We start from the raw sequence: 12,394 nt of genomic DNA, 5'->3' as shown, positions 1-12,394 counted from the left end.
CAAAAACACGAGTTCCACCTCAACATGAGGAAGAACTTTACATGGAGGGTGTCGGAACACTGGGACAGCCCCAGGGAAGGGTGGAGTCTCCCTCTCCGGCGACATTCCAAACCCACTTGGATGTGCTCCTGTGTCACCTGATGCAGGTGACCCTGCCTGGGCAGGCGGGATGCACCCGGTGATCTCCAGAAAGGCCCTTCCAGCCTGAACTTTTCGGAGAGCTGGCGAGGGCAGGAGGGTGCTCGTAATTCTCTGCGCCACCTTGTCCCCTCCCAGTCCCACCCCTCCTTCCCCTGAGCTGGATCGGTGCGGGGGGCGGGGGATGCTGAGCCACTTCTTGGGGTCCCGTGGGGGACAGAGGCGCGTGACACGGCCGGTGGCGACCGCACAGAGTTTATTGAAACACCTCCAGCACAGCACAGGGATGCTCGGGGACAGGGGAGCCGGTTGTTGTACAGCGTGCAGGGGGTACACAGAGACGGGGGGCGGGCACCCCGGGGGGGCCGCACGCAAGCGCCATGCTGCCGACGGCTCATGCGGGGGGCGGCGGGTTGGGGGGCACGGGGAGGGGGGGGGTTCAGATCCGTTCCCCCTTTCCCCGGCTCCTCCGGCTGCCTCCGGGGCCGCGGGGCCGGGGATTGGGGCGGTGCAGGATGGCAGAGCAGAGAGGGACAGGACACGGGGGCACGCCCGGGGTCCCCCACACCGCAGGTCCCTGTCTGAGCACCCCCCGTCCCCGGGAACAGTTCAAAACCGGGGGGTGCTTCCAACATCTCCCTGAACCCCCTGGAGTAGCCGGGGAGCCCCAGTCCCGGTTGGCAGGGCCGGGGCTCCCTGGGAGCTGCGTGAACCTGGGGCGGGGGGGACGCGGGGGACACCGGAGGGGAAGGGGGTCCCGCAGCGGCTGAGCGGAGCAGGGCAGAGCGCGGGGCTCACGCCAGCGAGGATGCTGCTGGTCGGCCAGTCCAGGAGATGAAGGCTTCCTCCCTCGGGGCGCACAGCGGCGCGGGCTCTGCCTCCTTGCTGGGCGAGCGTCCCTCCGGCTCCTTCCTCGGAGCACCGCCCGGGTCCCCCGCGCCCACCCGTGCCCTCCACCCACCAGCGTCCGTGGGAGAAGCCCCCGCGGCGGGCGCCCGTCCCCCTGCCCGGCCCTGCCCGCGTCCCGCCCTTAACGCCCCACGCTGATGTTGCACGTCTTGCAGCTGGGGTCCTTTTTGGCGTTGGCGGTGGAGAGGCTCATGAGCTGGTGGCCGCTGATCTCCCCCAGCACGCCGAGGCTCAGGTCCACCGGCTCCGTGTAAATGACCTCCAGGATGCTGTCCTGGGCGTGGCGGTACACCAGCTCGCCCTCCTCCACGCAGCACGTCAGGAACTTGTTGGAGGAAATGTCCAGCTGGGGAAGGCGCTCCCGGCAGAAGAGATCCCCGGAGGAGCCCTTGGGCGCCAGGACCAGCACGACGTAGTGGTAGGCGGTGTACATGCAGTAGAAGTCCGCGAAGTAGAGGTTGGTGTTGGGGTTGAAGAGGCGCTGGGCCGGGATTTGGAAGCGGTACCGGCCGTAGGGCGAGTCCTGGGGGGGCTGCCCGGTGTTGAACTCGGTGTTGCAGCTGAAGAAGATGCCGTGCAGCATCCCGCTGGTGGGCGAGCCGTGGCTCCCGCTGTTGTCCTTCAGCGACGGCTTCATCACGTTCCCGCAGTGCATCCTGCCACGAGGAGGAGGAGGAGGAGGAGGAGGAGGAGGAGGAGGGACACACAGACAGGAACAGGAAGGGTCAGGGAATGCGCCCTGGGAGAGGGGAGCGTGGGGAATGGGGCTGGGGGTACCTGACGTGCTGGAAATACTCCTTGTGCTGGTTGCGGTAGAAGACGGAGAAGCGAAGCATGCGGCCGGCGATCAGCTCCGCTTTCTCCTGCAGCTGGGCCAGGTGCTCCTTGGCGTAGTCTGGGGACAGGCACGGGGACATCAGGGCGTCTCCATCCCCCTCCAGCAGCCCATCCCTGCCCGCAGCTCCCCGCACCTCCTGCCTCCCACTCAGCAGCTGCCGCTCCAACCGGCCCGGCTTGTGCCAGCTCCCGGCATCGCCCCCGTCCTCCTCCGGGCTCCCGGCTCCCAGCGTTTCCCCCATCGTCCCCGAATTGGCCCTATCCTCTCTCCCGGCTCGTGGCTCCCGACATCATCCCCGATCTCCCTCGTGGCTCCCAGCACTGACCCCCTCTTCCTCCCAGCTGCTGGGATCGCCCCTGTTCTCCCTCCCTGCTCCCAACTCCAGGCATCATCCCCGTCCTCCCTGCGGGCTCACAGCTCTGGGCATTGCCCCTGTCCGCCTCATCCTCCCGGCTCCAAGTGTTCCCCCGTCACCCCGCCCGGCTCCCGCCTCCCAGGATCGCCCCCATCCTCCTCTCAGCTCCCGGGATCGTCCCTATCCCCCGTCCCAGCTCCTGACTCCAGGCATCAATCCCGTCCTCCCTCCCGGCTCCCGGCATCGCCCCCGTCCTCCTCGCAGCTCCCGGCTCCTGGGATCGCCCCCATCCTCCCTCCGGGCTCCCGGGAACGCCCCCACCGTCCCTCCCGGCTCCGGGCCGCCCCGGTGCCGCTCACCCCCGGTGCAGAACTCCACGGTCTCGCTCCAGCCGGACACCAGGTACTCGCCGTCGCTCTGTTTCACCGCCGTCTGCACGGCCACGCTGTACTCGGTGCGGGGGCTCAGGAACCAGTGGCCTCGCACCGTCATGGGCAGCGGCACCGCCTTGGCCACCAGTTTGGTGGGGACATCCTGTGCCGAGGGGTGAGGGTCAGGCGGGACAGCATCCCACCCCCGCCCTGCACCCCTGCCCCGCGCCGGGGGGATGCTGCCGGGCACCACACACCCCAAAATATCCACTGAGACCCCCCAAAACACCGTGGTGGCACATCTCGGGCTGCCCCCACCCCCCCGCTCTGTCCCTACAGTGCTGCCCCGTCCCTGTCCCCAAACGTGTCCCTGCTGCGATGGGGACACAGGCTCCCCAAGGGCAGGGGCGGTGGTCTCGGGGACCCCCCGCTCCCGGTGGCATCTCGCGGTGTCAATAGGCCACGGAGCAGCTCCGCAGTGCAGAGCCGTTTCTGTGGCAACGGCGGATGCTGAAGTCGGGAGATAGAGGGGAAAAAAATATCCCACCCCCCACCCCCCCACCCCTTATTATTGGGGAGGAGAGAAAAAAAATAATGTTAAACATTAAATAGCATCACCGTGGCAACGGCGCTGCTAAAAACGGCCCGAATTAGTGACTCGCAGCACGGGGAGGGGGAGCAGGAGCGGCTCAGCTCCCCCGCGGGGGCTCAGCGGGGTCCGTCACCCTCCGATCCCCATCCCAGTCCCCTCCGCCAGCGTGTCCCGTGAGGGGAATGACCCAAATTCAGCACTAGAGAGGGCTAAAAGCCAGTTCCTCCCTCCCAACGCCGTCTCCTCTCCGCGGGCAGGGGGTCCCGCGTCCTCCCCCGGCTCACCCGGTGCTTGAACTTGTTGGAATTCTTGTTCTCCTTCTTGTTGAGGTCGATGAAGTAGTGGGTGACCCTCTCCAGGTCCCCCTTCTCCATAGCCCAGGAGATGCGGAAGGAATCGCAGGTGATGTTGTTGATCTCGATGTTTTTGGGGGTGGAGAGCAGCTCCATGGCCGGAGGGGCTGAGCTCCTGCGGGCACAGCGCGGGTTTGGGGGTGCCGAGCCCCCTCTCGCTGCCCACGTCGGCAGCTGCCAAGGCCGCCCGCGGCGGAGCAGATGGCACCGAGGTGGAAAAGCGGCCGGGAGCCAGGAATAGGCAGCGCAGGCAGGAGCAGGCAGCGGGACGCCGGGAACAAGCCCGGTCGGGTGCGGGGGCCCCGGCCGCTCCCCCGGGTGCCGCGGGGCCCCGGCGCGACGCCAGAAGGTGTTTCGGGGTTTGCTCAACACCGGGTGGGGAAAGAAAAACACGGGGAGAGCCGAGGGAGTTGCTGGGAGAGGGGAGGGTTGGACGCAGGCACTGGAAAAGCTGGATCCGCCTTTGCCCCGGCCCGTGCCTCAGTTTCCCTGCGCCCCAGGAAGGCGCTCTGGGGAGTGGGCGATGCTCGCCGAGAGGGGACACAGAGTCACAGCCACGGCACGGGAATGGGGGGTGCTCCGAGGGGGGCTGGAGGGGGCGGGTGCCCCCCACCTTGCAGCCCAGCACGCTGGGCTTGTGCGGGGGCAGCCGTGGCACCGCGGGGCTGCCAACGTGCCACCGCCCCCCCTCCGGGTGCCCACGGCCACCCACGCCGGGCTCAGCCGTGTGTGTCCCTGTCACTCGGCACCCACGGCCACCCACAGCCACCCACGGCCACGTGTGTCCCCCCCCATCTGCGCAGACCCCCAGCCCCCCCACCCTTGCACCTCCAGGCACCCCAAAGCCGCTGCCACCCCGCACGTCCTCCTCGCCAAAGCCCTCGGGCACGGCAGAAGGTCACCGCGCCGGGGACAAGGTGCCACCTCGCTGCCCCATTCCCGTGCCCGGCGGTGGCGCAGGAATTCTGCACCGGGATTGCTCCAGCTGGATCGTGTCACCGTGTCCCCGTGTCCCCAACACCTCATGCCCGCTAGAAGCCCTCAAGCCGTGCCGTAGCCCCCCTTCCGTGCCCCCCCGAGCATCCCTCAGCGATGCCATTGGGATGTTGTCCCAACGCCACCGGGATTTGGTGGCTGCTCCGGTGTCACGGTACCGGTGAGGCCCTTACCTGGCCGTGCCGGGGGGCTGCCGGGATGCGCGGGGATGCCGGTGGAGTGGCAGGGTAGGAGAAGGGAAGGGAAGGCAGGACAGAGAGCCCCGGCGGGGCTGATCCAAGCGGGAAGGACGGAGGATGCCGGTGGGATCGCGGTGGTACCCGGCGATGCCGCGTCGCTGCCTGCGGCTGATGCGACTGGGATCCTCCCAGCCAGCTCGGAAATAGCAAACACCCTCCAGAGGAGGGAGAGGAGAGGAAAAAAAAAAAAAAAAAAAAAAGGGGGAAAAATAGATATCCAAGGAGCTGGGAGAGAAGGGGGAGGAAGGAAAAACCTCCCGGTTCTGCCAATGGGATGGAGGGATGCGTGCGGCGTCAGGTGATGGAGGCAGAGTGGGATGTGGGCGCAGATTGGGGGTGGGTGGTGGGCAGGTTCTGCCTGTTCCCCCCATTTTTGGGGCCGGGAGGGGGTGTCCCGGTTGTGCCGCTTGCGGCACAACCGGGACACCCCCTCCCGGCCCCAAAAATGGGATGGATGAGGTGCGTGGGAATGCTGGTACCCGCACAGGACCCCCGCGGGAATGGGGGTGCAAAGCCCAAGGTGGGGGGGTACTTGTTCTTTTGCACGTAGCGAACACCCTTTTTGGAGGGACAAAGCTTTTCTGAGGTGAACGGCTGGCGGAGCACCCCAAAATCCTCATTGCCCCCCAAATTTTTGCAGAGGGGAGGCGGGTGTTGGTGCCCACGCATGAACCCTCCCGGTGGGGGTGCCGGCTGGCTGTGGAGCTGTAAAGGACCATGAGGAGGTGTTTGCATTGCAGGAAGCCCGTGAGGGTGTGAAATGAAGGACTGAGTGACCCCCCCCCCCAAAAAAAATCTCCCCTCAGCGCTGCCCGGTCCGGAGAACAGGGCACTGCCCATCACAAAGATGGCGCCGCCGCCTTCACACGGAGTCGGGCAATGCCAACCACAAAGATGGCGGCGCATTGGCAACACCGCCGTGCCCTCAGCAAAGATGGCGGCGGCAGCGTCGCCCCGGGAAGGGCGCGCCGTGCGTCGCGCATGCGCAGTGGGGGTGGCGAGCCCGTGGCTGCCCGGGCAGGGTAAGGGGCGGCGTGGCGGGGGCGGGGGGAAGATTTTTGGGGAGTCGAGGGGGTCCTGGGGGGTGCGAGGAGAGGGGTGAGAGCCCTGGGGAGCGGAGGGAGAGTGCGTCCTCTTTGGGGGTGTATTGGGGGGTGAGATTGCTGGGGAGAGGGGTGAGAGGGGGTAAAGGGGGACGAGGAGGGGGCTGAGACCCCTGGGGAGGGGGCGCAGGGGGGTCCTGCGGGGCTGAGGCCCATGAGGAGGGGGCTGCGAGTGGGCTCTGGGGGGGTGTGAGTGGGTAATGGGGGTCTGAGCCCCTGGGGAGTGGGGGCAAGGGGGTTCTGGGGGGAACGAAGGGATTGAGAGCCTTTTGTGAAGGGGGAGCGGGGAGATCGCGGGGTCTGAGACCCCTGAGGAGGGGGGGACAAGTTGTTCCTTTTTGGGGGTGCACGGGGGGGTTGAGAAAGCTGGGGAGGGGGTCCTGGGGGCTGCAGGGGGGACACGACCCCCCCTGGGTAAGGGGGCTTCTCGTGGACCCTATTTAGGGGCGCAGGGGGGTGGTTCATTATTGGGGGGGGTGTATGGCTGAGCCCTGTTTGGGGCTGCAGGACCCCCCTGAGCCCCCCTGCGTGTCCCTGACCGTGTCCCCTCCCCGCAGGATGGCCGAGGGGGGCTCTGGCAGCTCGGGCTCCCCGGGCAGCCTCCGGCCGGGGCTGCCGGGGGCTCGGGGGGTGCTGGGCAGACGCCCCGCAGCCCCCGCCCTCAGCCCGGGCCGCCTGCCCTCCATCCGCTCCCGAGACCTCACCCTGGGCGGCGTCAAGAAGGTGAGACCCCCCTTCCCCACATTGGGGTCACCCAATGTGCTGCCCCAGCGGGGCTTTGGGGACCCCGGGCTGGGGGTTTTGGGGTGTGGAGGAGTTGGTTTGTGGGGCTGGTCCCGGCTCGTGGCGTGACTTTGGTCCCTCTCCTTCTGTGTCCCACAGAAAACCTTCACCCCCAACATCATCGGCAGGAAGATCAAGGAGGAGTGAGTGGCCTTGGAATTGTTTCCAGAGGGGACAGGGGTGGATTTGCCAGCAGGGGGGTTCCCTGTGGGTAAAAAGAGGGGCACAGGGATGATTTGGGGTCTGGAGCATCTGTCCAAGGAGGAGAGACTGGGGAGCTGGGCCTGGTTGGTCTAGAGAAGGGAGGAGTGAGAGGAGACCCCATTGATCCATAGGAATATCCCAAATATCCATAGAAATATCCCCGATATTCATGGAAATATCCCAAATGTCCATAGAAATATGCCAAATATCCATGGAAATATCCCAGATATCCCTATAAATATCTCAAATATCCATGGAAATATCCCAAATATCCATGGAAATATCCCAGATATCCATGGAAATATCCCAGATATCCCTATAAATATCCCAAATATCCATGGAAATATGCCAAATATCCATGGAAATATCCCAGATATCCATGGAAATATCCCAGATATCCCTATAAATATCCCAAATATCCATGGGAATACCTCAAATATCCATGGAAATATCTCAGATATCTATAGAAATATCCCAAATATCCATGGAAATATCCCAAATATCCATGGAAATATCTCAAATATTCATGGAAATATCCCAGATATCCATAGAAATATCCCAAATACCTATGGAAATATCCCAAATATCCATACAAACATCTCTGGGTGATGTCCAGAGGTCCCTTCCAAGAACACCCATGTCCTGGGAGGGGCTCGGGGCAGGCCTGGGGGTGACGTGCCCCCTGCGTGCCCCGCAGGCCCCGCGAGGATGTGTCCGTCAAGAAGGAGAAGAAGGAGCGGGAGCGGCAGCGGGATGGGCACGGCCGGGGCCGGGGCCGGCCCGAGGTCATCCAGTCCCACTCCATCTTCGAGCAGGGCCCTGCTGAAATGATGAAGAAGAAAGGTAAGGGCAGCTCCCCTCTGGGTTTTTTTGGGGATGGGGGGGGTCCCACCGGCTCGGGGTGACCCGGGACTGCTCCTCTGTCCCCCCCCCAGCAGGCTCCTGGGACAAGACCGTGGACATGTCCGACTTCGGCCCTTCGCACATCATCAACATCAAGAAGGAGAAGCGGGAGACGGACGAGGAGACGAAGCAGATCCTGCGGATGCTGCAGAAGGACGATGTCAGTGGGCATGGAGGGGGTGGCTTTGGTGCCACCAAGGTGGTGCTGAGTGTCCCCTGTGCTGTCCCCACAGTTCCTGGACGACCCGGGGCTGAAGAACGACATCCGGAACAAGCCGGTGCAGCTGCCCCTGGCCCACTCGGGGTGGCTCTTCAAGGAGGAAGCGGCGGAGCAGGAGGACACCCAGCCGTGGCTCCCTGTATCCAAGGAGGAGAAGATGGAGCTGGACCCACCGGCGGTGAAAGGTGGGCTGGGATGAGGGGGACACAGCGGGGACAAGCTGGGGGTGTCCCTGTTTGCCCCGTGCCCACGCAGCCCCTCTGCAGTGAAGGAAGAGCCGCGTGAGGAGGATCCCAAGGCGGCGCAGCCCAAGGGCCCCCCCGGATTCCCGCGGGATGTGTCGGCGGCCGAGCTGCTGCAGCAGCTGAGCCTGGCGGCCGAGGAGGAGCTGGTGTTCCTGCAGCTGCCCGACACCCTGCCCGGCCAGCCCCCCACCCACGACTCCAAACCCATCAAATCCGAGCTGCACAACGAGGACGGGCAGGTGGTGGTGGTGAAGCAGGAGAAGAGCCAGGTAGGGGCTCGGTGGGGGTGTCCCCTCATCCCTGGGTGTGAGCCCTCTCCTCCTGTGGTGTCATCTCCCCCAAGCGCATGAGGATGTCCCCCCATCCCGTAGTGTCCTTTCCACCCCATCCCGTAGTGTCCCCCTGGCGTCATGTTCCTCCCTGGTTCATTATCCCCCGCATCCCGTGCTGTCCTTTCCCTCGCATCCCGTGATGTCTCCCCCTCATCCCACGGCGTCATCTTCCCCAGTCCCATGGTGACTTCCCGCCTATCCCATGATGTGCCCCCCCATCCCATGGCATCATCCCCCCCATCCTGTGGTGTCCTTTCCCCTCCAATCCTGTGCTGTCCCCCCCATCCCATGGTGCTGTCCCCCCATCCTGTGGTGCAATCCCAATCCCATGGTGCGATCCCAATCCCGTGGTGTGATCCCAACCCTGCAGTGTGATCCCAATCCTGTGATGTGATCCCAATCCCATGATGTGATCCCAATCCTGTGATGTGATCCCAATCCTGTGATGTGATCCCAACCCTGTGGTGTGATTCCAATCCTGTGGTGCGATCCCAATCCCATGATGTGATCCCAATCCTGTGATGTGATCCCAACACCATGGTATGATCCCAATCCTGTGATGTGATCCCAACCCTGTGGTGTCATCCCAATCCTGTGATGTGATCCCCATCCCGTGGTATGATCCCCATCCTGTGGTGTGATCCCAATCCCGTGGTGTGATCCCAACCCCGTGGTGTGATCCCAATCCCATGGTGCGATCCCAATCCCGTGGTGTGATCCCAACCCTGCGGTGTGATCCCAACCCTGCGGTGTGATCCCAATCCTGCGGTGCGATCCCAATCCCATGATGTGATCCCAATCCTGTGATGTGATCCCAACCCCGTGGTATGATCCCCATCCTGTGGTGTGATCCCAATCCCATGGTGTGATCCCAATCCCGTGGTGTGATCCCAATCCCGTGGTGTGCTCTCAATCCTGTGATGTCATCCCAATCCTGTGGTGTGATCCCCATCCCGTGGTGTGATCCCAATCCCATGGTGTGATCCCAATCCTGTGATGTGATCCCCATCCCGGGGTATGATCCCCATCCTGTGGTGTGATCCCAATCCCATGGTGTGATCCCAATCCCGTGGTGTGATCCCAATCCCGTGGTGTGATCTCAATCCTGTGATGTCATCCCAATCCTGTGGTGTCATCCCAATCCTGTGATGTGATCCCAATCCCATGGTGTGATCCCAATCCCGTGATGTGATCCCAATCCTGTGATGCATTCCAACCCTGTGGTGTCATCCCAACCCTGCGGTGCGATCCCAACCCCGCTGTGCCCACGGCAGGAGGCGAAGCAGGCGGAGAACACCTGCACCCTGGCCGACCTCCCCGAGGGGCAGGTGGGGAAACTGCTCATCCGAAAGTCGGGAAAGGTGCAGCTGGTGCTGGGCAAGGTGACCCTGGATGTGACCATGGGCACCCCCTGCTCCTTCCTACAGGTATCGGGGGGACACTGCCACCCAATTTTGGGGGGTTTCACCCCAAAATAACCCCTGGGCAGCCCTTCCCTGGGACAGCGGTGGGGAAGGGTCCTGCTGGTGGCCCTCTGGGACCCTTTTCCCAGGGATTCCCATGGGATCAGGCTGCTCACGGGTGTTCCTCCCCCATGGGACAGGAGCTGGTGTCCGTCGGCATCGGGGACAACCGGACGGGCGAGATGATTGTGCTGGGCCACGTGCGGCACAAGCTGGTCTGCTCCCCGGATTTCGAGGCTCTCCTGGAGCACCGGCACCGGTAGCCAAGGAGGTCCCGGTCCCCCAGCCCCCGGGGACGGACCCTCAGCCCCTCCAGATGTGCCTTTGGGGCGTGGGGAGGGGGCTCGTGCAGGTGTGGGCACAGAGCCAGCTCCCGCCTCCTCCCAGCCCTGCGGGGGGGTCCGGCTGTGCCCCCCAATCCGGCGGCTTCCCCCCAGTGCCAAACGGGGATCTCTGGATGTGTGGGAGCGTGGGGTGTCCGCCAGCTCTGAGGACACGCTAGTGGGAGCAGGACACGCGTCCTGGAGGAGAAACCTGGAATAAAACCTCTTTTCCCCCTGCGTGGGGCTGCTCCGTCTTGTTCTGTCACCTCTGCTGAGCCCTGCAAGGCCTCGGGGTCCCTGGGCACGGCTGCAGCAGGTGGGGGGCAGTGGGTGACCCCCACCCCATCCCCATGGCAGGAGCCTGAGTGTCCTGGGGGGTGAGGAATGGCCTGGGCAGGGAGCAGGAATGGGGGACACCAACTACCTGGGCAGGGCTGGGGCTGCACTTGCCCCTCTCATGGTGATCTCCCACCCCATCCCATCTTAAATCCCGCTGTTCCCACCCCATCCCATCTTAAATCCCACCCCCCCCCCCATATCCGACTTTACCCTTCCAATTCCATATTATCCCCCGCTCCTGCCTCATCCCATCTCGTCCTCCCCATCCCATCTTACCCCCACCTCCCTGTCCCGTTTTACCCCCTCAATTCCATTTTACCCCTCTCCTACCCCATTCCAGCCCACCTCCCTCCCACCCCATCCCCTTTAACCCCCCAAATTCCACCTTAGCGCTCTCCTGCCCATCCCACATTACCCCCGTTTCCACCCCATCCCATATTTCCCCCAATCCCATATTTCCTCCCCAATCCCATATTTCCCCCAATCCCATATTTCCCCCAATCCCATATTTCCCTCCTAATCCCATATTTCCCCCCCAATCCCATATTATCCCCCCCAATCCCATATTTCCCCCAATCCCATATTATCCCCCCCAATCCCATATTTCCCCCAATCCCATATTATCCCCCCCAATCCCATATTATCCCCCCAATCCCATATTTCCCCCCAATCCCATATTATCCCCCCCAATCCCCTATTTCCCCCAATCCCATATTATCCCCCCAATCCCATATTTCCCCCAATCCCATATTATCCCCCCCAATCCCATATTTCCCCCAATCCCATATTTCCCCCAATCCCATATTTCCCCCCAATCCCGTATTATCCCCCCAATCCTATATTATCCCCCCCAATCCCATATTATCCCCCCAATCTCATATTATCCCCCCCAATCCCATATTATCCCCCCCATCCCATATTTCCCTCCCAATCTCATATTATCCCCCCAATCCCATATTATCCCCCCCAATCCCATATTATCCCCCCCAATCCCATATTATCCCCCCAATCCCATATTTCCCCCTCAATCCCATATTATCCCCCCCAATCCCATATTTCCCCCTCAATCCCATATTATCCCCCCAATCCCATATTTCCCCCAATCCCATATTATCCCCCCCAATCCCATATTATCCCCCCAATCCCATATTTCCCTCCCAATCCCATATTTCCCCCTCAATCCCATATTATCCCCCCAATCCCATATTTCCCCCCCAATCCCATATTATCCCCCTAATCCCATATTTCCCCCCAATCCCATTATCCCCCCCAATCCCATATTTCCCCCAATCTCATATTTCCCCCAATCCCATATTATCCCCCCAATCCCATATTATCCCCCCCAATCCCATATTATCCCCCCCAATCCCATATTTCCCCCAATCCCATATTATCCCCCCAATCCCATATTTCCCCCAATCCCATATTATCCCCCCCAATCCCATATTATCCCCCCAATCCCATATTTCCCCCAATCCCATATTATCCCCCCCAATCCCATATTATCCCCCCCAATCCCATATTATCCCCCCAATCCCATATTTCCCCCCCAATCCCATATTTCCCCCAATCCCATATTTCCCTCCCAATCCCATATTTCCCCCTCAATCCCATATTATCCCCCCAATCCCATATTTCCCCCCAATCCCATATTTCCCCCTAATCCCATATTTCCCCCAATCCCATAT

At 62.5% G+C, this 12,394-nt stretch overlaps 2 protein-coding genes across 3 annotated transcripts; one reads left to right on the top strand and one right to left on the bottom strand.

Moving 5' to 3' along the window:
- Positions 1 to 377: 377 nt before the first annotated feature.
- On the bottom strand, positions 378 to 4,978 carry LOC125317533 (phytanoyl-CoA 2-hydroxylase interacting protein). The gene is made up of 5 exons (XM_048287336.1): positions 4,726 to 4,978; positions 3,488 to 3,671; positions 2,600 to 2,774; positions 1,825 to 1,942; positions 378 to 1,703 (listed from the first exon to the last, which is right to left on the bottom strand). The coding sequence occupies exons 2-5, from the start codon at positions 3,650 to 3,652 to the stop codon at positions 1,169 to 1,171; spliced, it is 993 nt and encodes a 330-aa protein (XP_048143293.1). The 5' UTR covers positions 3,653 to 3,671; positions 4,726 to 4,978; the 3' UTR covers positions 378 to 1,168.
- A 1,459-nt stretch (positions 4,979 to 6,437) lies between these two features.
- On the top strand, positions 6,438 to 10,604 carry POLR3D (RNA polymerase III subunit D). Of its 2 annotated transcripts, none has more exons than XM_048287323.1 (8): positions 6,438 to 6,617; positions 6,777 to 6,820; positions 7,579 to 7,724; positions 7,817 to 7,944; positions 8,018 to 8,189; positions 8,271 to 8,518; positions 9,856 to 10,008; positions 10,185 to 10,604. In XM_048287323.1, exons 1-8 carry the CDS (start codon positions 6,453 to 6,455, stop codon positions 10,305 to 10,307), a joined length of 1,179 nt encoding a protein of 392 aa, XP_048143280.1. In that variant the 5' UTR covers positions 6,438 to 6,452; the 3' UTR covers positions 10,308 to 10,604. The 2 variants fall into 2 exon arrangements, with proteins under 2 accessions (XP_048143280.1, XP_048143279.1); XM_048287322.1 differs by having other exon boundaries at positions 6,452 to 6,617; positions 7,820 to 7,944.
- The last annotated feature ends 1,790 nt before the right edge of the window (positions 10,605 to 12,394 follow it).

Source organism: Corvus hawaiiensis, chromosome 27 (assembly GCF_020740725.1).
Source record: "Corvus hawaiiensis isolate bCorHaw1 chromosome 27, bCorHaw1.pri.cur, whole genome shotgun sequence".
Classification (NCBI taxonomy): Eukaryota; Metazoa; Chordata; class Aves; order Passeriformes; family Corvidae; genus Corvus; species Corvus hawaiiensis.
This window is presented reverse-complemented; position numbering and strand designations above follow the sequence as displayed.

Coding starts and splice junctions, on each gene's coding strand:
- LOC125317533 (XM_048287336.1), bottom strand. CDS start 3,652: ATGGAGCTGCTCTCCACCCCCAAAAACATCGAGATCAACAACATCACC. Junction 2,775..3,487: donor CCAACAAGTTCAAGCACCGG/GTGAGCCGGGGG, acceptor CCCTCGGCACAG/GATGTCCCCACCAAACTGGT. Junction 1,943..2,599: donor CGTGGAGTTCTGCACCGGGG/GTGAGCGGCACC, acceptor GCCTGTCCCCAG/ACTACGCCAAGGAGCACCTG.
- POLR3D (XM_048287323.1), top strand. CDS start 6,453: ATGGCCGAGGGGGGCTCTGGCAGCTCGGGCTCCCCGGGCAGCCTCCGG. Junction 6,821..7,578: donor GGCAGGAAGATCAAGGAGGA/GTGAGTGGCCTT, acceptor CGTGCCCCGCAG/GCCCCGCGAGGATGTGTCCG. Junction 10,009..10,184: donor CCCCCTGCTCCTTCCTACAG/GTATCGGGGGGA, acceptor CCCATGGGACAG/GAGCTGGTGTCCGTCGGCAT.